Source organism: Solanum pennellii, chromosome 7 (assembly GCF_001406875.1).
Source record: "Solanum pennellii chromosome 7, SPENNV200".
Lineage (NCBI taxonomy): Eukaryota > Viridiplantae > Streptophyta > Magnoliopsida > Solanales > Solanaceae > Solanum > Solanum pennellii.
The window spans coordinates 72,293,614-72,320,520 of NC_028643.1; the positions used below are offsets into that span (position 1 = coordinate 72,293,614).

The window sequence follows — 26,907 nt, forward strand, 5'->3', positions numbered from 1 at the left end:
TTCGATGTATCAAAAATGATAAATGGAAAGTAGGAGATTCGATTTTGTTTGTGGTCATTAGCAATGCAATTTAGTTATACCACTTTTTTAATTGGCTAAATAAAACACATTAGAGTTTTATAAGATCCTATTTTTTTATTCCAATTGTACAATATTCTATCGATATAGTTTGATTAGTGTTGGAGACGACTAGAAATTTCTCCATGCTATTAAATCTTTTATATTATTTTCATTTTATATTTAATAATCTTCTGTGGTATTCTTAGTTCCTTAAAAGTTTTTGTTTAATGACAACGAAAGTATAATTTTTTAAATATTAAATAAAAAATGGACATGCTTGCTCACTAGTTAGATCGAGTTGTCTGTAATGCCCCGTAAGGGAGCTGGGGGGAGGGGGAGGGGGGGAGGAAACACACAAGTTGCACCAAATCAATTTGAGAGAAGAAAACGACAAATAATTTGATTTGATTTAGAAAAATAATTCGATAATAATTAATTGAATCTTATAAACTAAAAAAGTCAGAACTGAATCAAATCAAAATGACATTATATTTATACAACTTTGTACAAATATTGTACTTTATATTATAATTTGTAAGTATTTCTTAAATAGTTTCACAATTCATGTTTTTAACATATTCTTTTAAATTTGAACTTACTATTTTGATTAGCATAGTGCCCTGCACAAATGGGGAAATGGTCCAAAAAATTTGTTTACAAAAATAAAAATAAATCATGGTCATTATCTCTTATTAATAGTGATGATTGTTTTACGGGTTTTGATTATCATCACTGTTAATAACACTATATTTTAGCATAACGAATGGCTTATTCCACCTTTTTTTTTTTTTATATAAAAAAGAATCTTTCGAAAGCTCTGTATATTTATGAAAAAATTTATCTGTATCAGGTGTTTACATCCAATTAATGTAATTTTAATTATTATGTGATTTAATGAAGTAAAACACATGTTTATGAATAAATTGCAGAAATACACACCTTTTGTTTCATATATTTTCATTATCCCATATTACTTTTAAAAATCTCCAAAATCCCTTACTTTTTAATGTATCCGAGTTGCATATTAATGTATCCGAGCCAGTATTTAATTTATCCGAATTACATACTAATATTTCCGAGCTGCATATTAATGTATCCGAGCCAGTATTTAACGTATCTGAATTACATACTAATATTTCCGAGCTACATATTAATGTATCCGAGCTTCAATTATTGTATCCGATTTTTTAAAACTCTTAAGGGATTAATGTAATTAGAAACTTATTAGGGATAGATTTTAATTTCATGTTAAAATTATGGGATATATATAATTTTTCCAAAATTTAAACATATATCATGCATGTATTGAATTGGTGTGAACACTTAATGCGGATATTTTTTATCGAAACAAAAGAATTTTTTGATACATGTTTTATATTGTGCAGTTTACGGGAGAAATAAACCCCAAAAGAATACAAACCAAATCAATTTTATTTTTTTGCCTCATATTGGTTCAATTTGGTTTATAGATTAAAAATATTCATGACATTAAGTTAGTTAAATAAAAAAAAATCAAATCAACGATTTATATTCATTCCTACTCAATGTGAGGTCGAACCATTGATATTTACATCAGAATAGAATACGCACATATATCACACCCCTTAAGGGCTGACTATTTCTCAAATTACATACGTAAAATATTTTGTTCATCGAACAAAACCTAAAATTATTTAACGTAATGACTAATAATATGATATTTACCAGATAAAATAAAAGAATAAACACTTGATTGGCTTAAGATGGGATGTTTCACGCAAAGTCTTTAGTCATGGCCCATGACAGCAAAATAGAATTTTCTTTTTTTTCCATTTTACTGTACTCGTATTCTTCAATCAATCTTGCAAAAAGTTAACTTTAGTAGATTATTATTTTAATGTCAAAATGAAGGTAAGGGGCATCTGATCCTCATGAATTGTTCCATCAATAAATTCTGCATGCTTCCTATTTAATTATTCCTTTATAATTATGATTAGGGGCGTTAAAAATGAGCTCAATTATAGGTAAATTCTTCAAATTATTCATAATTTTAAGATTTGCGCTCGAGATAATTTAAATTGTGTTCAATCTTAATAGATAAAGTCTTAATTCATTTTAAGAGAATCCTCAATTGAGTTCAATTCAATCTATAATTTTAATCTGTTTTAAGATTTTTATTTTCATTGATGTAATGTATGTTACTATATTGAAGATATGAATTGCTATCTATTTTATATCTTTTAGGATTTATCTTTCCATTTGTAGTTTTTTTTTTTTTAATTTTTCTTGAGTTGAAATTTAAATTGTAGTTGGAATACTCAAACAACAATATATTTAAAAGGGAAACTTACATAAATATACTATAATAAAAAAATATTTACCCTTTATAGCAATAATATTTTTACCTCACTTGATCACTTTTAATTCATTTATAATACAAGTTTAATACATATTACAAAGAACAATTTATTATTCACATATAATACAAATTTTAATGATGAATAATACATTTATCACACATTTTAATACACTTATAATACAATGTGACAATTTTTTACCAAACAAACATGATATATTTCAAAAAACAAATATAATTCATATATATTGCATACATAATTCACTTTTAATACATATTACAGATTTAACAAAGCATTGCTATAAATGGTAATAAACAAAAAGTATCGCTAAAATCAGTAATTATTTTTTAAAATGTATTAATTTATGTTTTTTTCCTATTTAAAATGATTGAGATTAAGCAGATCAAATTAGACAGTTCAAGGTCCAACCCGTTATTAGCTCATTTGAGCCCAAAGTAAATTTGAGTGGGTTAAAATTTGTTGGAGAAAAATTTGAAAATAATAAAAAGAGAAGGAAAACTGCGACTGCATTTATTTCTGATTAATTGGAAGTGCGGAAATAACAAAATATGCCACATAAACGTAGACACGTAATTTTTTATCAAACCTATTATTTTACACTATTTTTAGAGCACAAATATTCTTATAAATCTAAATTAAATATTTTTTCTTTCATCTTATTTTATCAAATTTATTTTTAAAAGATTTGAAAATAACAAAAATATAATCATATTATTTTGGTAAGTTTTATTATTATATTATATTAATTATCAAATAATAATAATAATCTTAATAAAATTACCTATCCCCCGCCTGCACGTTTCACTCCTCCAGTACCACTCTTCCACCCACTTCCAATATTACTTTCCCACACACTATATACATAGACATAGGGTTGTGCGGAAAATAATATGGATATCTATTCATATTATCAAATATTAAATGAATTGAGTATTTATCTCATTTGAAAATGAGTAAAAAAATGAGTAATACTCATATTATCCATTTTAAAATGAATAGTTAAATGAATATTGATAATAAAAAAGTTTTTTTTAAAAAAATCATAAAAAAAATATAAAACTTTNGATAAGGGGTGGGGTGGTAGTTGTTTTTTTATTAAAAAAATAAAAAAAATTAATGAAATCTTTTTAATATTTTGTTAATTTTTTTTTTGGTATGGGGTGTTTGGATGAGAACCAAAAGTGTATCAATATTGCAAACATGAGGGACTATTACTGCTCTATGTGAAAATTCAAGGACCACTTTGAGCCTTAACCCAAAGAATAAGGACTTTTTTTATCCTTTCCTCACTATTCACCCCTCTATGAATGGAGAATAGAGAGAAGAGAGATTGGAGAGCTCATTCTCTATTTTACTCTTTAAATATAGAGAATGAAGAGTAAAATAGAGATAATCTTAACTGTCTGGTAAAATAAAAAACTCTATATTTAGAGGATAAAATAGAATGTATAATTGGAGATGCCCTATGATAAAGTTTGATTTTTGGTATGGAAGACTACTTTTGTAATTCATAGTATTGTAGAACTGAAAGAGCATAGCATAAAGCGCCTACTTGACGAGCACATTATTAGGGCCTTGGCCTTGCGGAAATGAGTACTGTGATAAATGTTGACACGAGTGGCCCTTAATAAATATAGGCCATATTTCTCAAACTTTTTTATCTCTTAGTAGGGCATGAGTGCAAGGACAATACAAAAAGCAAAGGTCCAATGTAACCCTCGAAAGTTGTTCCTTTTAGAAAAATGTTTAAAGATTGTTAGGTAGTTTTGATTTTGTAATTCTTTGTAATTAGCTTATGGGGATATGATATACGATAAAAGAATGTGGAGGTAGCGTAGAGAAAGATAAAGAAAAGTAGTTGGTAATCGAACACTGTCTTAATATTAGCACATTAATGTATTGTTTGAGTTGGTGGTAGCCTAAACCATCGTATATGTCGTAGTATTAGCTTATTCATGTAGGTTTTGATTTTTGGTACTCCTATCGGTAAGCGTTGGTTGTTTATAATGTTTAGTAATACACCACACCTTGTTGTTGATTTTATTGTTCCTTGCATATATATTTTGCCCTATTGTTATATTACTTGTCATGTTTTCCTTCACTGTTATTTTTCCCTTTTCATTATTACTTTGATTTGTTTCACTTAAATTAGGAGTTTTCGAAAATAACTTTTCTATACTTCCAAGAAATAGAGGTAATTAAGTTTATGTATACGCTATCTTTACCGAATTTTACTTTATCAATAAAATTTATAAGTGATCTTAATCGATCATTTCTCGTGTTGCTCGAATATAATTAAGTAAGACCAAGACCAAGACTATATATAATATTAGGGTCCATGTATCTCAAAGTCCAAGTAATGGGAGACTAGCTACTGTCGTTTTCATTGAGGAAAATTAATAGTGGAGAATTATTGGGGGACATATGCTGATTGTGATATATTCTTTCTTATCTATATTATTGGAGGGAAAAAAAGTAGAAGTGCACACAAAAAAGCTCATTGAACCAACAAAAATTACTTTCCAATAAAGATGGAATTACTTTCACGAAGAGAATTATGAAACACGTTGATCATTATTAGACCATATACAGATTCAGAATTTTTAACAAAAGGGTTTAAATTCTATAATAATAGACTCACGAAGAAGTTACAGAGATTTCAACATCTATTATATATACATAAAAAATTATTTTAATCAACTATAAATAAGAATATAATATTATGTTGAAGGGGTTTAGATGTTGAACCCCCTTAGTATAAGGCGGCTTTACCCCGTGATGGAGTCAAATTTTTATGGAAGTATGTTTAAATATATAAGAGTAAATTACTGAAGAAGTTACAGAGTGTCAAAATATATATATGTATGTATTGAATTTTATAACTTAAATTTCAAAAATATCTTCTTCAAAAGAACAGTTCCAACTTCCACTCCATTTCTTTTCTATCTCCATCCTTTTTCTTATAAAGTTGCTTTTAAATACTTGGGGTTTGGTTGTTGGGGGGGGGGGTAGGCATATGCTGATTGTGATATATTTAATTGAGTCAGGATTATTATTAAGGGGTTCTAAATATGATAAAATAAATATACAAAGAAATCAAAAGGATCCAACAATCTACACATATACATAAAAAAAATAATCATATATAAACAATATTTTTTTCACCGAAGAAGGTTTGGACACCCCTTGAACTCTTACTAGCTCCGTGCTTGCACACAAATATAAACTAAACTTCTAGGGTCGTTTAGTAGATGATTTGAACAGAAGTTAGGCAGGTATTAAATCCTACATAATTAAGTAATATCATATTTAATGTTGGTCAGAAGGTAAATTATTTATACATAAAATTAATATTAGGTTAAATTTAAGTTTTTTTAAAAATTAACATAACTAATTCAATTATACATGTATAAGTGATTGAAAAATATATCTACTATTTTATGTGATAGATAACAAATGATGTTTACGTAAAATAAAATATACATTTTCTCATAGTTTAATTTCTACAATACTAATATTTACATAGCTTTAATCAATTATCAAACAAACTAGGTTTCTTTTCGAAGATTAAATAGCGACCAAAGTTATTGTACAGCTATAGAGCACTAAACGCTAGTGAAGACAAAGCCATGTTCGTGGTCCCTTTCTTCCCTTTCTTTTCTGAACTTCAATTTGAGTATTGATATGTTTGCTATAATTATAACAGAAAAGGCTTAAAGATATTTTCAAACTATTCGAAATAGCTTCTATTTATGCTTAAATTATATTTCGGCTCAAAACTATCTTTCCCGACATATTATTGGATCAAACATATTCTTTGAATTAATAAAAGTGTGTTAAGTGTCACGTGGCAAGTAAGCGCCACAATTTCATCCATTTTCACGTAGACTAATAATAAGATTCCTAATCTTCCGGTCATTTCTACATTTCATTGAAATGGATGAAATCTTGGCACTTGTTTAAATCTTCCTCGAGTCCTGCAGACTGTAGGACTAATATTCCCCTGATTGGATTAGAAGGGTACGTGGAAGTGAATGAAATCGTGACGCTTACATGGCATCCATGTGACGTTCATATGGCACTTGACACGCTTTTGTTAATTAGAAGATTATGTTTGGCCCAATAGTATGATCATGATAGTTTTGAGTCGAAATTTAGTTTAAAAATAAATATGAACTATTTTAAATAGTTTAGATATATTTTAAAACTTTTTCATGATTATTATGATATGAAAATTTAACTATACAAAAATAAACTTGCAATAAAATATGCGAATATTTGATCAAGCTCAGCCTGATTATGACAATTTTGACACTCCCTACGAAATCAATAGCATAGATTGATTGTCGATTGGGGTCACTTGATCCCAATAATTGAAATCACTAAACCAAAAAGGGCATTTTTAATTATTTTATATAGAATAAAAATATTTTTTACTCTTTTTTCGTAAATTATATAGATGAAGTATATACTGGAGTTGAATTAAAATTATACCAAATGTATTAAAATGCCTTTTAATCTGTTTTAAATATGTTACATGAAAAATTAAAATTATAATATTGTAGAAAAAGAGATGAGGGCAGGGAAGGGCGGGAAAGGTCATTCTTTATTAGACAGACTATACGGAGTACACACAATATGGAACTAAAAACTTATATAGATAGACCTTAAAATTAGAATTCAATTCTTAACTTTTTGAAATAGTTATTTTAAATTTGAGAAAATATTGTGGGCAAGTAGTATACATGTTCTCTCATCAAAAAGTAGAGTGATTTATTCCTAAATTCTTTACTATTTGAGATTCTTTACTAGTATACTCATGATGTTTGTTGAAGCAAAGATAATTTTGGTCTGATTATTTAATTTGGCAGCTGATTTCTGCATTACTTTACCCTCAGCTCTGAAATCAGGTGAGTAAAAGCTTTGACAGACTGTATTTGGTTTTTTCTTCTGTTTATGCTAATAAGACAGTCTAGTACACTAAGCTCTGCTCGTGAATCTCCTAATTCTTTTACAAATTATTTGGCTTCCTGTGATTATAGATCGATTTTCATTTAAGAGTACTTTTAAGGTGTAGCTGAATTTCAACTCTCTCTGTTTTTCTTCTTTCTTGTTGTTGAAAATAAATTTAGTCTAACCTAATACATGTAAGTGTAACAAAGATTAGGAGTTTGGGATTCACAACTTAATATACATAAGAAAAGAAAATTAATTTTCCATTATAAATAGACCGTCTCCGAAAAAGTCAGTGGATTCGTCTGAATCCATGAACCCTCGTCTAGCTTCGCCTCTGGTAGCATCAAACACCTATATTTAAGTACATTCAAATGGAGTATATAACATTATTTCAGTTATTCCTGGCAAAGAAAAATATAACCAAACACAACTCATTTTAGCTTCAACTTCATAAATTTTGGAAAAAAAAAATTATTTGAAATCTATAGCCAAACACCTACTTAGTTTATATATTTTGAGGAAGGAAACATGTTGACATGATGTGATATTGTTCGTTTTGAATTAATCCCACATGTTTTTCTCCAAAAAGACTGACCATTAGGAAATAGAGATTTTTTTAAGGGATATATGCTATTTTAAAGCCATAATCATAACTATTTAGGGTAGTTACACTCAATTACAAGTGCAGAAAAGGACCCAAAATATCTTAAAATATGATAAACTCACTATATTTGCCCTCCGTTAATATTTCCTTTTTTTAGAGGTAGGAGGTGCACGTGCGAGAGTCTGGCTGTAGACGTAGAGGTAGATTGAAAAAGTATTAGGGAGATGATTAGATAGGACATGATGCAACTTCATATTACCAAGAACATGACTCTAAATAACGAGTGGAGGACACGTATTACCATAGAAAGGTTAGTAAGGGTAGAGGATTGTCTTGCCTTGCGACAATTTAGGCTTGTTGGTGGATGTCATTAGTACTTATCGTATCCTTGTAGGTCTTGACATATGTTGTTTATTGTATTTTGAGTATCACACTATTTTGCTATTGTTGTTGTTTCTCTCTTGTAGACTCTATATTGTTCTTCTTATTAATTGCTATGTTTTCTTCTTCCTTTACTTGATCTAATGGTCTATCAGAAACGACCTCTCTACCTCCTCGAGGTAATGGTAAGGACTGTGTACACTCTACCGTCCCCAGACCCCACTTAGTGAGATTTCACTGCGTATGGTGTTGTTGTTGTAAATCTCTGAGAAGATAATAGTATAATTCGAAATGCCGTCAATTTTTTTATATATATGAATATCCAATTTATCATACTTGTGTTGGAACTAGCGGTAGCTTTGTTCATGAGCAAGACATTAGCTCTATGTAAAATGTTGTTTGTAATTTATATGATCAGTATTTACATTTTGCTGGTCGTATGAGTGAATACATTGTTACCATAAAGGTATAGGATATAGTAATTTGACATGCCAGTTATTTTAAATTACTCTTATCTTGTTCTTATTATCTTAAGTCTATGTGTCTGACGAGAAGTTTTGCAGACCAAAAATGTCTGAAGTGTTACTTAATGCGGCTCTTCCGATCCTAATGAAGGAATTGTTTGACAAAGTTGATTCTCAAATTCGAAATGTTCTTGGATTTGAAGATGAGTTTGACAAGATGAAGTCAGAGCTTGTAACTTTGCAATCATACCTCGGAGATTTGGACAGGCACAAAGAGAAGTCCAAGAGTGCTGAGGTTGCCTCTACGAAACTAAGAGAAGTGATTGACAGATTAGATGATTTGGTCAGTGACTGCACAAACCGAGTAGCATATGAAAATATGAGAAAGAGAATTTGGTCTGTTATTTCTCCACGTGGAATGAAATTTCGTAACCAGGTTGGAAAGAAGTTGGCAGAAATCAACAGGGATATAGTGAGTATTCGTGAAAGTTTGAAGATCATTACCCCTATGATTAGCCTATGTAAAAGTGAAGAGTCTGGCAGTAGCGGTGGTGGTAGTAATTGGGGAAGGGTGCGATGGACATCAGACATGATCGATGAATCTCAGACCGTTGGCTTAGCTGAAGATACCAACACACTGAAAAAGTGGATTCTTCCTTTCAACGGATCGTTACAACTCATTGCCATTGTGGGGATGGGAGGTCTGGGTAAAACCACACTTACCCAAAAGATTTACAACGATAGACAAGTGTGTTCACGCTTTCAGGGGAGAATTTGGGTTTGTAAATCAACTTCTAGTGAGCTTGATATCATGAAGAGTATTCTGGAGCAACTCAAAAAAGATGATCGCGGGTCAGATAGAAATGTGTTGTTGAAGAGAATTCATGAAGAACTTTCCAAGAAAAAGTACTTAATTGTCATGGATGATGTGTGGAGCATTGATGACGGGTGGTGGAGACGGATCTTAGAAGGACTTCCCGAAGCAAAGAAGCAGGACAGCTGTATCATTATTACATCTAGAAATGAAGAAGTTGTTAAGAGAATGGGAGTCAAGGAAGAACAAATTCATCGACCCAAGTTGCTTTCTGAGGAAGAGGGCTGGTCGTTATTTTGCAAGGTTGCGTTCGCGTCATCCAAGGGAGAATGCAACGATATTGGACTAGAACGTGTTGGAAAAGACATTCTGAAGAAATGTGCTGGTCTTCCCCTTGCAATCAAGACAATTGGAGGTCTGTTGTCATCGAAGAATCAGTTATGTTCCGCGTGGAAGGAGGTATATCAATATTTGCCTCATATATTGGCAGATGAAAGTAAGAGCGATGATTCTTTAATGGCTACATTGCAACTGAGTTATGATGCGCTTCATCCTCAGCAAAAGCAATGTATTCTGTGTTTTGCAATTTATCCGGAGGATTATGAGATCGAGGTTGATCAACTGGTAAATTGGTGGATAGGAGAAGGATTCATTCACAAGGAATGGACAAAAACTCCAAGAAAAATGGCTCTTGAATGTATATCAGAATTGATAAGTCGATGCCTCATTGAAGCTGTGAGGAAAAGAAACTATGACGGGAGAGTTTACAGTTGCAAGATGCATGACATGATTCGAGAAATGATAATTAGAGTTGCAAGAGAAGAGAGCTTTTGTAGTTTAGATAAGAATAATACAAACATAGCCACAATCAACTGTCGCCGATTGGGTGTGACAGATGAAACATTGCTGCAACCTTTGGATGGAAACTCGAATTTAAGGGCACTTCTTCTCACCAAAGCCAAATACATTGGCTTCACTAAGAAGGTTGCATTGGCTCAAGTCAAGTCTCTCCGGGTTTTAGACCTCTCGCACCTTAAGTTTAAGGAGAATTCCGAATTTTGTGAAGATGATATGTGGCGTTGGATCACATCTTTGAAACGCCTAAATTATTTGAGCTTCCGAGACGTGGAAAATTTGACTAAACTGCCACGATCCATCAAGAAGTTATGGGGCCTCCAAATTTTGGTACTTGGTGAATGCATCAAATTACAACAGTTACATAGATCAATCGCCCTTCTTCCGAAGCTGATTGTCTTGGATGTGGGGAATTGTACCTCTCTTTCTTATCTACCCCGCGGAATCTCCAAACTCATCCATCTTCAAGAATTGTATGGCTTCAAGATACCTAATGCTAGGGTATCAAAAGCATGTCACTTGCGTGACCTAAAGGATCTTATAGACCTTCGAGTGTTACAATTGGATGTCGTAGAAGAAAGCATGATAGAGGAAGACGAACTAACAGCACTGGCACAGTTTGAACATCTAAGGATGCTAATTATCAATGCTGGTGATCGGGACGATGAGATTTTCTTAGAGAGGCTGGACAAGTTTTTACCACCTAAGTCTCTCAAAGAATTGTACCTAAGGCACTTCCGTGGGCGTACTACACCAGCATGGATAGCTCCTAAATTGTTAAATGGACTACAATATCTTTGTATCGAAGACTCGTTTGAGTTGCATCGTCTGAGTGATCGTTTCAGGGGTAGTGACGGAAAAAAATGGGAAATCGAAGGACTATGCTTCAAATACTTACCAAATCTAGAAGAGACATGGGAAGAAATCACAAGTGCAATGCCTGGGCTTAAGTATGTTGAAGTAAGCCACTGCAACTCGCTGAAATCGTTCCCGTGTGATGTTGAGGGTATAGGATTTTGGAGAAAAACAGAGTAAGAAGATGATGAGATGAACTAATATCTTAGTATTATTCAGTTTGTTTGCTGTCCATTTATGTTCTATTAAACTCTACTTAGTTTGATGGTATTTCTCATTTCACTTTTGATTTGTAACAAGTGGTGTTGATTGTGGTAAGTATTGAATAGCAAGTGTTGTAATAACAATTATGAGTGATTATGTTGTATATGCTGGCATTGAGAGTGGTTTCTGTTGTATTCACTGACTAGATGAACTTGCAACTCTTTCTTACTACGACCAATTGCTCTCTCCGTTCATTTTTACTTGTCCACTATATTGACTTTACACATTCTTTCACAAATAGTAATAATTAATATGAGTATTTTAACAAAATAAAATAATTTGAACATGCAAAAATGAATTTTTTGACTTGTCATGTTTTCTCTATGTTGTGGTTTTAACTTATTACTACACCAAAAATGATCTTTAGCCGCATATAATTAGCAGCAATAGCTTAATTACCGTTAAATATGTACAATTAACATTTTTTGTAAATGTTTCTAAATTCAAAAACGGAGCCAGAATTTCAGGCTTGTGGATTCTAATTTTTAAAGGGACAACAATTTAAAAATGACAAAACACAACTTTTGTTAATGAGATGCTAATCATGTTTTAAAATATTACCTTCGATATTGTTATCGTAAAAACTTGATTTAATAATTTTAAATGGAAAAATTAGCAAATCAGTCAAACTCCCTAACATAATTATTAAAAACATATATACTTTAAAATAATTAGTGAAAATGTCAATATGTCAATATTTTACCAAATAAAATGTATCTTAATATAATTAATTTTCTTTCCTTTTATTTCTCAAATCAGGCCCCACATTCCACTAATTTTACTCCCCAATACATGTGAAAAAAGAAAAGAAAAGTTCTCATTACTCACTTTCCCCTCTTTCTAGGTTCTTACGCTCAATTTCTCCCTTCACTCTCTTGAGTTTTTCACCATTGTTCTCTTCTTTCCTTGTGAAAATCACCTCTTCTATTTTCTTTCAATTTGTTCAAGAAATTCTCAATTCCTTCAAAATATTCTTCACTCAAGGATAAAGGTACATACATTGTCGTATCTTTTGAGATTTCTCTCTATTATGTTAAGACACTATTAGTAAAATATAAATAATTTTATTTGGGTGCATGAGGATTTCGAAAAACTTGTTGAAGACCAAGAACAATTTCGTGTTAGTTTGTTTTGTATTTATAATTTTTTCTTAGAATTTTGTATCCTTTTTTAATTAATATTCAAATTAGTATGTATGCTATTAATATTTGTATTCATTCAAAATCTCATGTTAGTATAGTTTTAGAGTATTGTATTTGTTCCTAATTGAATCTATCCCAAATATATACTAGATATGTATTTTATTTATATGTAAAACAACTTCCTATTAGTTTCTTTTGTTTTTTTATTTTAAAAAATTAGAATTTGTATCCTTTCTCAATTTGTATTTCAAATCGTATGTATACAATTAATATTGTTATTCATTCAAAAATCATGTTGCATAGTTTATGAATCTGATATTTGTTTCTAATTTGTATTTATTCTAAAGGTATGTCAACTAGTTAAAAATTTTATTTAAGAATGATTACAACAAATATTCACTTATTCCTTTTCAATTTTATATTTCATTCTCACTTTTTCATCATACTATTTTTTTTTTATTTTATATATTATCATACAAAATTCTAAATAAAAACTAGAATAAATGGAAATACAAATAAAATACATATTGAAATAAATACGAAACACGAGATTTTTGAAGAAAAAAATAAATACACATGAAAAAAATATATGAATATAAATATGTTTCTTAAATAACTATAGATTTGCTTAGCATACCTATTGAAATGAATATAAACTAATAAAAAATACAAGTTTCGTCATACAAACTACATAAAACTATAATGAATATAATAGAATATAACAGTGGGATGAATACAAGTTAAAAAAGGTTATCTAGAGAGAAAAAAACAAAATTTGAAATTTCTTTGAAAATTTAACTGATGAGAAAATTAAGTGATTCTTACCTTTTTCTTAAAAAATATTCTCTCCCTTGATTTTCTCTCTTTTGTTATTAAATAATTATATTCTTTCAATAAAAACAAATAATAAAAACATATATAAGATACATAACAAACTAAAATTGACATTTTTACTAAATATTGAAAGTGTTACTAATAAGCGCTCTTAAATTTTAAAATATTGACATTTTAAAATTTTCCTTTCTAAAATTAGGAGTAACTAAATTTTTTACTTATAAACCTTTGAGAGTTTGTCCATGTAACAAGGAAATGGACATAGTTTGGGCCAAACTGAAAATTGAAACTTTTGGATATTAATTTGGTTAATATTTTTGGATTATAAATTGGACTTTGAATTTTATTTTTAAATTTAGGAATGTCAAACGAAATATCAATTTTAGTATTACGGATTTTTGGTTATTCTTTTGAATATCCGAAAATTCAAAAAAAAAAATATTTTACACTCAGTCCTATCCATACTATATGTATCTCATGCTAATAAGTTTAATCTCTAAATGTGCAATTGATTGTTCTTTCTGTTGGAGATATGTTTCTTATTTTTCTTCGAATTAAGAAAAAGAAAAAAAAAGTTAGAGAGTCGCATTTAGAGATTAAATTCCATGAGCTAAAATGATAATTGTGCTAGGAGTACACAAAAATTGTACTTTAGAAGTTAAAATTACTTTCTACGGTAAAAAAAATTAATAACAAAATTTTAGATATTTGTCTCTCCATTAGTTTTGAAGCTCTATATGTTAAGTTCGATATTCATTAATTTCTGTAAAAGTATGCCCGGTAAAATTACAAAGTTGATTATTTTATTTAGTAAGGAAAGAAAATCTTAAACAAATAGGTAAAATAAAAATAGAATTCTAATTACCTTATATTACTATATTTGATATTTATATTTTATAAAATAAAATATTAATAACAAAACAAATTGCCTTAAAGGTATGTGCTAGTGTAAAAAAAGTATACACCAACAGTACATTAAAGTTAAACTCTTAAAATAATAGTCCGCAAAAGTAATATAAATGGCCAGTAGTTATAATTATTTTTGAGCAACTTTCACATTTTGCAATTGCTAAATGTGTAACTTTTTCATTTTTTATTTCTGGACTTGATGAAGAGTTGGCTACAAAGGCCTTGGTGGAAATCCTTGTTGGACTTGGGGCCTGGGTTGTTCTTCTACAGTAAGATTAATGAGCTATATATAAGTGTATCAAATTTAGTACCAAGAAATATTATTTGAAATTGGATACTTCTTATACAAATCTATTTCTATAAAAATTTCCTAGAAATTATTGGAAGAAATCATCACCAACAAGAGAGATTTTAAGTGGTCAATCAACTGAATTATTAATATTTCAGACTACGAGGTTGGTTACGTACACATGAAGTGTGCCGGATGATGGGGAGGATACTATCAATAAGAGGAATGCCACTTGTGTTTGAACCAAAGATAAGAGGGTAGAAGTCAAGAGGATCAATGTTGATTGCTATAAACACTAAAAGATGTGAAGTTCATACACACATGGTCAGAATTAAAATTTAAAATTTATAAATTTGAAAATTCAATTCTTATAATTTATCGAGTTTTAAATTAATAATTTATCATACATTACAAATATAAATCAGAGATATTGAACTTGACCGAACATGTAACTAACACAATGGTTCACATGCTTCATTTTACCACAATATCTATCATGCAAGCATTGTAGGGGACAAATGGACTCTAAGCCTAAAACCTATCATGATCAATCTCACTTTCATTAATGTCTTTTTCACTTTTAGATAGTTGATAATTTTCCACATAAATATTGTCTTTTCATATTTGCCATATTTTAAAGAGATGTTTAGTAAGGTGAGTTGGATTGTTTAATTTTTGCAGCTAAGTTTGGTCCCATTTGTAAACCAAAGAAGCTGCACGAACGATAGGGATTTAAAAGTTAGCACTATTCAACTACAGGGTACATATAATAAAGGATTGGTCAATATTTGTCAATAAATGTAGAGTACTACTCTCAATGGCACCATGCATGCATCTTATATATTATAAAAAAATATAAAATAGTGCTTTTGATTCTATGGTCATATATATTACCAACAAATTAATTCTTCTTTTCATGTCTTACAGATCTAGTCACATTATAATTGCTTTTTCATGATCCATCATGTCAACTAGACTTTAGTTCAATTACTATCCTATGTCTCAATTTATACGACTATCTTTTATATTTTGAGAGTCAAATAATTTAAATTTGATCAGAAATTTATGCATAGAATCTTCAAATGTTTTTTAAAATAAAATTTATATATTTGTAAACTACATAAAATACTATGAATCTCAGTAATTGATAATTCAAAATGTTTAAAAGATCTATGAAAAATTTACGATAAAAAATGGACTTATTTTACTGTTGAGATCCGAAATGTGACATATAATTTGGAACGGAGGGAGGAGCAATTACCAGCCACCGAGCATCATCTCATCTTCTTTAACTTATCGGACTGATTCAGAATTTGAGGTTTATAATAATGATTACTAAGAATATTACTATAATAACAATAACTAAATTTACAATCACATATTTATAATATTTAATAAAATTGTTAGTAATATATAAACATAGTTTGGGCAAAAATTGATGAGTTTATGTAAATTAGTATCTTGTAGATTTGCCCTTAGCTTGGTTGTGTGGTCGTATTTGGATCCTAAGATCTTAAGTCTAAAGTAGTTGGAAACAGCAGGATTAAGGGTTGTTTGGGGTTTGGATAAGAAATCATTGTATCACAAATAAATTTTAGCGATAATTAAGCTATTACCTAATTCTTGTTAAATATGTTTTTTCAATAGACAATTAGCACTATTGGTAAATATTGCCCCTAAAACATATAGTCGTATTGGAATCCAATGATAGTTAATTAATACAGTTTAAAGCTTTAACTTTTTTATTAATGTGAATATTTATTGTCGCTAAAAATTATTTTTACCATAGTGAATAACGATTTCCGAATAAATGTAGATAAAATTATTTTATCTTATATTTGTTTGAGTTTTTTATTTCAAAAGATAAAATACAGTAATTATAATCTCAATATAACTTGTTACGCCGATCATACGAGCCCTTAGTCAAAATTGTTATTGACAACATAACAAGTTCAAACTTTCTACTACTATTAATATATTAATAGATATAGAAATAACTAACAAGAGCAGAAGTAGAATGATAAGTATTCCGATTATTCAATTCATCATTAATCAAATATTTCAAGTTTGAACTGGTATATATAAAGTCGCTTTTGTGATAGAGCGCAGCCAATGGAAACTACCTAACCTTGTATAGAAACGCTACATCGACATTGCTTGGTGCTATTTTTATCCACATTTTTCTCAATTGAAGAAGCAAAAACACTTAATTATTCTTACAATAATGTGATGCATGACTTCATTCATGCACAATGCAGATGACTGTCAACTCAAAAAATTATTGTCATAACTCATGAAAATATAAAGCTATAAAAAACAGAATATATAACAGGTCATATATGGAAAAAGAAAAAGAAAAAAAAAAAAGGAGAGAAAATGGTCTCTTCTCAGTTTTTAAAATAATCCCTCACCTATGGATTTAAGGTTACGATTTTTGTATGAGGTATAAGATATAATAATCTCATGATAAAATGTAAATATTATTTTATCATGCGTTTGGTTGGAGATATTAGGTAATCAACTAATCATGAGACTATTTCTTCTATTTATTTGTATCCCTCACACTATAATGACCCCTTGGGGGTCGTTTAGTTTGAATACAAATTATGATGAAATAAGTTATCTCATAAACACGGTGAGATAACTTACCTGAGATAGTTAATCCCGAGATAACTTACTCCCAAATTACAAACCTATAGTTTTGGTTTTCTTAAAAGTTTATTGAAATTCATAATTTTAATCTCAATTAAATATTTATCGAACTCTATCAATCAGGTTTAACTAGAGATACAAATTTTGTAAACTTCTACTCTTTTTATTTATTTGTAGAGTCCGATACAACTTTTTGAAGGGTAATTTGTGCCCTAATTAGCCCACAAAAATTTGTTAAACATTTAATGGAGATATTAACTTTTGATGGATTAAAAGGACCAAAATTATTAAATGTATACTTTAAGATATAATTTTGAAACTATTTTTCATAAATACCATAAGGGACCATTTTTATCATTTTCTCCAAAAAGACAGATGGAATAGTAATACGTATTTTTCAATGAAAACAAGACTGTCGGATACACTGTATTTTGTTGGTCTTTATAAACAGTCTCTGATTTTATATAGTGACCAACACTGTTCACAAATTGGAGAATTTATTACCAACGCAAAAGACTTTTTTTCTATATAAGGATCAGTGACGAAGTCTCAATTTTTATCACGAAGTTTGAAATATAGAAGGTAACAGAAGAAATGAATAAAAATAATTTAATATTTACTATATATTTATAAAAAAAATTATCGTATATAAATAATATAATTTTTCGTGAAAAGAAGGTTTGAATTAGCTTTTGTTATACGAGAGGTTGATAATTGACAAATATAGAAATATTATCATCCACAACAATGGGAATTGGATGTAGCAAATATATACTCCGTATTATATTAGATGGACACATTTTATTCAATATAATTATTAATAAATTGGTTAACTTTACTATTTTATCTTTTATTCAATTTTTTTTAAAATTGAATAGCTGAGCTTATAGCTCCTTTATTCAATATCAAATAAGTACGTACAGAAAATTAAGACGAGCCAAAACTGAATTAATTAATCTTACCTGATTCAATAAGTAATCGAGTAATATATGATAAATATTTTTAACAAGATGTCCATTTAATATAGAATAAAGAAAAAAATAAACAAAATAATAAGATCAGTAAATGTACAAACAATTAAAAGCTTTTTAACGATAAACAAACTATAAATTACCAAATACTATATAGTTAATTATATGAGTGTAGGAAATATTCTTTTAGCCGGAAAATTTAGTCAGGATTTGACCCAGATGATAAAATGACATATTTTATACGTTGTTATTTTATCTTTCCGCATATTTTTACTCTTTTGACTTTAGTACATTTTAAATAAAAATTAAAAAAAAAGATCTATTATTTTTTTTAAAAAAATATTATAAACCTTTTAAATTTTTGGCTAAATTTTATAGTCGTTTATCTTTATCCGTTGAGTATATATGATATGAGAAGTGCTAAATGACCAAAAAATTTAAAAAATTATAAGATTTTTTTTATTTTTAAATAAACTGATCTTATTTTAATTTAGTTAAAATATATTAATAATAAAATATTTTGAAATATAAAATAACATAAAAAGGTATCTGAATAAATTTTTTGGTGAAAAAATACTTTTTTTTCATAGTACTACTAGTAGAAGGATTTAACAGCGATCCCAAGGAATTGTAAAATGTGAATTACTACAATTATATTCCAAAAAGTGCATCAATATCAAGGTTTGACAAAGAATAAACTTTATGAAGAAAAAGAACATGCTTTTCCATGCTTTTATGGTGATTTAATTAGTATTTTTATTTGTGTATCACTAATCTCTCCATCAAAAAAGGGGTGAAAACACGTATATTAAGAAGTTTGTTACTCTCTAATCTCCACTAATCTTAATTATATACACTACAAATCTTTCCTGGATCACATACATCTCCATGCACATACTCCTATGTTTATTTTATTATTTAACTTCTTCAAGATATATAAAACAAATTATATTCTAAGTGAACAACGTTTAAGGGAAATCAAAAAAGTAATAATTAAATAATTACCGGAAGACACTAAACTTAATTATCTCGATCGGATATGGTTTATGGTCATGACTCGTGACTATAAATTTGAGATTACGTATAATTTAGGCAATCAATAATAGAGAAAATTAGAGAAAAAAGATGTTCATTAGGTTAAAATTATTTTACCTAAAATAACTTAGTAATTTTAATTAGACAAAATGATTCATTCGACTCGTTTTGTTTCATTGTCTAACTAATTAATAATTTTATATCAAATTTCAAATAAAATGCACTTAAATACATGTAATTTTGCTATTAGATACACTCTGAAATACATTTTCATATGGAGATAGATAGACGAGCGAGAGAGAAGATCAAAGGCGAGTCATAGAATTTGTATATTTCAAATACATGCAAATTACACTAGCACAACATTAATGAAGATCATTAGCGGCAATTAAAACTCTTTTGTATATGTCCCTAAAGCCTTTAGCGACATTGGTTGCAATTTAACTTAACTGATGCCAGTAAAAACTTTAACACTCTTTTATTATATCAATATTTAATGCCGCTAAAGTTATTTATACTGTAGTGTTGAGACGTGTATTTGAGATACTAGATATATGTAAGAAAAAATATGTAATTCAAATGCAAAGGAGAGAGGTGAATGAGGTAGGAAAGAGTCATATACATGTAAATCCACTTGGATATTATCAGGGGCGGACCTATTAAGGCCCGTGTGGGTGCCACGCCACACACGATTTCGACGTAAATTCTATTTATATATAAGTATTTATATACAATATATATATAAATAATAAACGTGTCACCCACAGAACAAAAGTAATCTTTGACGCAGTGACAAACCATCTACTTGATGGGTCTTACTTCATGGGATTGATTCCGGCTAGCAGTGCTTTTTGTTTCAACTGCAGGCAGCGTTTTCTTTTTAATCCAGAAGGCATATTTTTTTTTTACTTATTAACTTATTATTAAGTATTAATCAATAATTATTTTTTAACTAATTAATTTAATTCTTTGACTTTTTTTTATATGATTAAATACATGATTAAAAAGAACTCTTCACCCTTGAAATTCTGATTCTTCCTTTAAACTTTTGAACAACAAAAAATTGTCATTAATTAAAGCTTCAATCTTCCGTTCGTCGCCCAATCAACCTCTTTCATTCAGTCACAAGACGAATAATTCTATCTGAATCTAAAAGTGATCTAATCAATGAGTCTACTGAGCATTAGAGACGAATCCAAAATTTGATGATTTTGATGCGCCAATACTATCTTAATTTAGGTAGTTAACGAAACTTTTACTATAATTAACGAATAATATAGTATTTGATTAGTAACTAATGGCTAAAATATGATTTACAAGCTAAACTTAAAATAAATAAGACTAAATCGTATTTCCACGAGTGGTTCCGCTACTCGTAGCAACTAAACAAGGGCACCCCTTCACTTCTTATGGGTGTACTGTTGATTATATCCTACTTTATGTGAGTTTTTCACGATAGATATACATATATACTCGTAATTTATTTTTAAAGTTAACGAATGCACGTGCATCCTATCAAATCGTGTGGGTCTGCCTCTTCTTGGTACCATATAGGTCCGCCTTTGCTTGGCACCCCAGTGACTCTAAATCTTAAATCCGTCTCTGAATATTGTGTATCTTGATTAAATTGAACATAATTCTTTTTCATGTATTCGAGATAAATACATATATATAGATGCGCCAAATACATACATCCAAAGTTCGAATTCACGGATTGCTTCTTCCTCTTCTCTCCCTTATTTTCTTCCATTTTGTGTCTTTAATTTACTTATTTGTTTTATCCATTTCAGTTTGTAATCAGAGAGAACAATTTTACCATTAAAAGTTTTTTAATGCATTATTGAACAGTAGGAAAAGCACAAGTGGACAAATGATATTGCGACACGTGGTAAACAAAACATAATACGGAGGAGACAGCTGCCGGAGACACCGGAAGTTAACCCATGTGTGAACACTACCATTCTCCGTTTGACTTCTGGTCTCTTACCTCACCCACACCATTTTTTTTTATTTTTTTTCCCTTTTTTAAAAATTAATTTTATTTGCTTTAAGAAATTAAAGCTTAAAAAAAAAAACAATATTGATCATCGAAGGAAAAAATGATCCATTTAATTCGAAATTTAAAATAATATGTTTTCTGTTTACTTTTATATAAAAATTTCTGAATACACGTCTTATGTTTCTTCTACCTTCTATTTCTAAAAATCTCTAAAATTCCTTATTTCTTTAAGACATAATACATATATTGGACCTTAAACTTGGCTTCAATACACGTAGGACAAAAAATGATATGTAGAATGACATGTAAGACATGTGTGTCTATTTGTTCAACTTTATACAAGTTTAAGTGTCTACTTGTGTACGTCCAAAGTTAAAGGGCATAAATGTGATTCGATGCCAAGTTAAACGGCGTTTTATGTATTATGCCTTTCTTTAATGTATCTAATCTACATATTAATGTACGGAAAAGGGCCTAAAATACCCTCGAAGTATTGAAAATGGTACAAAATTACCCTCCATCCACCTATTGGCTCCAAAATACCCTTGTCATCCACCTTTGTGTTCAAAGTTGACCACTTATTTAACGGTTTTAAATTTAAACTATTTAAATATTTTTTTAAATACGTTACGCTCAACTATTTGTTATAATTTTATAAATCAATCTACTACCCACCCATTACCAATTAAATCCCACCAAAATAATAGACCCATCACATTACTAATGCAACAACAAGAAAGCTACTTCCAATGAGAGTTTTTGAAAATTTGAGGCGAAAATGTCTAGAGAAGTAAATTATCATACATTCAAGTGTCTAAATAAAAATTAACGATAAACTTAAAAGTCTGACTATGTTCATCTTAATTATACATTCGTCTCAATTATGTGATGTTACTTCATAGATAATTTTTTTAAAAAAATAATATATTAAGGTTTTTAAAAACAAACCATAAATATTTATAAAATTATATTTAAAAAAAAGTGCATGAATTAATTCGGATGTACTACTTCTTTAACTTTAATCATAGATTTTGATTTCAAGCTTGAAATAGCATCTTATTGAAAGTGTCCTCCTAAATAAGGGGCTCAACCTAAATTTAATTGGGGCTTTGATTCAGAGTCGAATAATTTTGGATGTCATTTTCAGGAATCTATAATTTCGTCGTGTTTTAGTAGTGTTTATGACAATTTTGATATTATATTTGGTTTATTAATTCGGTGGGGTTTGGTTAATAATGAGTCGGTAGTGGGTTGATTTACAAATTATACTAATAAATTAAATTATAACCAATAGTTGAGCGTCAAGTATTTTAAAAAATATTTATATAGTTTAATTTTAAAATGGTAAATAAGTGGTCAATTTTGAACCCAAAGGTGGATGACAAGGGTATTTTGGAGCCAATAGGTAGATGAGAAGGGCATTTTGGAGCCAATAGGTGGATGGAGGGTAATTTTGTACCATTTCCAATACTTCAAGGGTATTTTAGACCCTTTTCCGATTAATGTATTCGAGCTACATACATGTATTCGGTTTATTTTATAATGTATTCAAGCTACCTATTGTGTATCTTAGCTAGTTTTTAATGTATCGAAGTACATATTATATATCCAATTTATATTATAATGTATCCGAGATACTCTTAAATGTATTTACGCTAGATATTAATGTATCCGATTTATTTTACTTTTTAAGGAATTAATGTAATTACAAACTAAAGAAGGATTGATTGTAATTTCTTATTAAAAGTATGTGATTTCTGTAAAATTTATTAATTTTATTTGTCTAATTTAAACTTTTCATGTCTCTTAAAAGAATAATAATGAACACTACTTGTATTAATCATGTATAGTCTTACTTTTTGAATTACTATTTTTTGTAGAAATAAATAATTATTGAGAGTAAAATTGAAAAGACAACAGTTATTTTTAAGATAATGAATAAATAAAAATAAACAAAAATAAACACAGAGATAAATAATGTAATCAGCATAATTTATAATATGTAATCGCACTGTAATATGTCGCTTTATAGCATGTATATATCCAGTAGAATTTTTTTTAAAAAAAAATATTTTGTCATCACTAAATAGATAAAATTAACAACAGATTATTTATTTATTCTAAAAAAAAAAAGATTCTTTTTTTTTCTCTCATTGTTAGTTTTGTAGGAGTCATGTCCCTAAATTCTCCAACATTATACTAATCAAGAACCAATAACCAGTCCTAAGTTTACGTGACCAAAATTCAGAATTTCTGGCTAACCAAATGTACTTTTTAATTGTTCGTTCACATTTGTTTATTTTTCTTTTTCTTTCGAAAGGGAAGGATTTTTTTGACTTAATTAGAAAGTATATTCATACAAAAAGGAACTAATCTAGACGATATAGTTCAATCTTCTTTTTTTATTAGACTTTTGATAAAATCATCGTTTCATTACTAGAAAGAAAAAAAATCACAATATATTAATGAGAAAGTTATGTTATAAAATATGATTTTTTTCTATTCATTTTTATTGAACCAACTCAATGGATAAACACATGCTGAAAAACATATTTTTGTTTAAATACTAAAAAAGTTTTAATTTTTTCGTTATGAAAACACTATTATATATTTTTTTTTCTCGTTGATTTAAGTAAAATATTTGTAAGGGTAGCCACTAAACATTTTTCCATGAAAAATAGTTTTTTTTTAGTAGTGTCCCTTTGGAGACATTTGGTAAATTTGTAACAATACATAGAAGATTAACATGACTCCTAAGGAATAACATCATAAACAAAGAAAAGTTTTAATTTTTAATTTTTATTTTTTAAAAAAATATCCCTATGCAAAACAAAATTATCATCAATAATTAATAAATAAAAAGAAAGACAATAAAGAAGGGCAGTTTACTAACTTTAATTACTAATGATGCATTAGTCCATTAGACAAAGTGGTTAACACCTAATTATGCCGTCATTTTGACTTGCCTCAGTTGTATCTTTCCCTTACGTTATGATAACTCAAGTTTTAGAATTACAAATTCTTCTTTAAATTATAATTTTTGGTGGTCAAATTCCTCAATTTTTATATGCAAAATTCTACGGGATAATTATAATATCAAATACTTCGGCTAACTAATTTACAAAATATATAAAAAAAAATATACAAATTGTAAATATTTATATTAACTATAATATTTATATCTATCCACAATATATACACTCATAATATATATAATGCATATTTCGACCATATTAACAAATCAATTCATCGAACTATACATATTATAATTTTATTTTTTCAAAGTCTAACCATAATGTCATAACTTGTTGATGATTTGGATTACAACTAATCCTCAATTTTGGTGTGTATGTTCAAATAACGTGTGCATAAAAATTAAGATCTTTAAAGGGAAAGTATGATATATACAATATTCTCGTTTGAAGAGTACCGTAACTAACTCATTTTATATTTCAACTGAAACAGCTAGAAATAACACACCTTTATGTAGAGAATAATATTATAATTAAATATAGAAAGATGATGACCAATCAACAAAAAAAATAATTAAACATTTAAAACGACTTTTGACATAGATAGCTTGTAATTCTGTCCTTCCTTTTAAACATAAAATTTTTGTGTATCTCTAGGTTACTTGCCTATGCAAGTTAGTACAATTAATTATTAATGGATTTGTGTAACAAAGGAAACAACAAATAGCCGTCACTTAAAATTGTCAATAAATTTCATGTGAATATGAAAATTCGTGTATATGATTAAATATCTGAATACATGATAAAGTATTCTACCAAATACTTTCAACTCAAATATTGAATTATTTTTTTTGTATATTATCATATGTTTCTTTAAAAAGATAAGTTAACCACTTAAATTATATCATTTTTATTAATTACATGCACTAACCTCAAAAAATTAGGATGGAATTCCAATCGAGGCTAAAGTGCATGAAACAATGTGATATATTTTACGTAGTTACAACTTATTTACGTAACTTACATTTGAGAACATACACTTATTTTTAAATAATAGTAATAGCTTAAAGTATTTAATAAAAATATCTTATCGTATACAGTAGTACTATTAATTGATTTAAATTATAATTCGTATGCCTAAATTAAATTAATGACAAATTTAATGGTTGTTATAGTGTAAAGGGCACATTAATTCTTTTTTTTAGCTTTTCAATTATCATTTCCTTGGATATATAGATTGCAATGTCAACGCTAGCTTAAATAAAAGCAAACACAAGTGCAAGTTTTGAAAACAATGGTTACCTTCTCAAATTTCAAGGTGAGCTTTTAATTAGTAGTATTATTTTTATTATCAAAAGATTAAAATAAAAAATTAGGAAATCTTCTTCTATTTATTTGCAATCTTTGTTAATGTTAAATTAGGTCTTAGGCCTAACTCACACTCCAAAAGCTAGCTTTAACAGTAAATCTGCTGCAAGTAAATCGAGATTGAAGTTTCAGTCATGGGAGATTTAACAGTAGCCACGTTAGAGCACAATCATCCACTCTATCTTCAAGCTTCAGATACGCCAGGTGCAGCTCTAATTGCGACAAAACTTACAGATCCAGAAAATTATGGCCTATGGAGTAGATCGCTAAGGTTGGCATTGTTGGTGAAAAACAAGCTTGGTTTTGTGGACGGACCATGCTCTGATACCATGTGAAATTAGGTCTTTAGGCCTAACTCACACCCCAAAAGCTAGCTCAAAGGAAGGAGGATTGCCCAAGCCTTATAAGGAGTCCACCCATCTCATTAATCACCGATGTGGGACATTTGTCATTCTTTAACACCCCACCTCACGCCCAGCGCTTAACATCTGGTGCGTGGGCAATTTTAATTTTGGGGGTCCCAACATCGGGTGAGACGGGCCCTGCTCTGATACCATGTGAAATTAGGTTTTTAGGCCTAACTCACACCCCAAAAACTAGCTCAAAGGGAGGAGGATTGCCCAAGCCTTATTAGGAGTCCACCCATCTCATTAACCACCGATGTGGGACTTTTTGTCATTCTTTAATCACATGGTATCAGAGCAGGACCCGTCTTACCCGATGTTGGGGTCCCCAAAATCAAAATTACCCACGCACCAGATGCTAAGCACTGGGCGTGAGGTGAGGTGTTAAAGAATGACAAAAAGTCCCACATCGGTGGTTAATGAGATGGGTGGACTCCTAATAAGGCTTGGACAATCCTCCTCCCTTTGAGCTAGTTTTTGGGGTGTGAGTTAGGCCTAAAAACCTAATTTCACAGTTAAGAATGATATGTTTCTAAGCTGAGTTATTTAAGTGTACGAAAACAATAGCACAAAATGTATAAATTATAATAATTGCATCTTGCTTCTTCCAAAATATCTTCCTAAAGTTATGTGGCTAGTACTTCTATCGTACCATTATGATTGAACATAAAGTTGTATGAAAAGAGAAAATCAGTTTGGTAATTATTTAGTGCTATAAGGAA

General features: G+C 29.1%; 1 protein-coding gene and 1 non-coding gene across 2 annotated transcripts; both read left to right on the forward strand.

Annotated features, from left to right (window-relative positions):
- Nucleotides 1-7,091: 7,091 nt before the first annotated feature.
- Nucleotides 7,092-11,781, forward strand: LOC107025991 (disease resistance RPP13-like protein 4). Its single transcript, XM_015226809.2, has 2 exons — nucleotides 7,092-7,327; nucleotides 8,922-11,781. Exon 2 carries the CDS (start codon nucleotides 8,929-8,931, stop codon nucleotides 11,524-11,526), a length of 2,598 nt encoding a protein of 865 aa, XP_015082295.1. The 5' UTR covers nucleotides 7,092-7,327; nucleotides 8,922-8,928; the 3' UTR covers nucleotides 11,527-11,781.
- A 12,356-nt stretch (nucleotides 11,782-24,137) lies between these two features.
- LOC114078184 lies at nucleotides 24,138-24,236 on the forward strand. Its single transcript, XR_003579725.1, has one exon. It is a non-coding gene; the product is annotated as a U6 spliceosomal RNA (small nuclear RNA).
- Nucleotides 24,237-26,907: the final 2,671 nt, after the last annotated feature.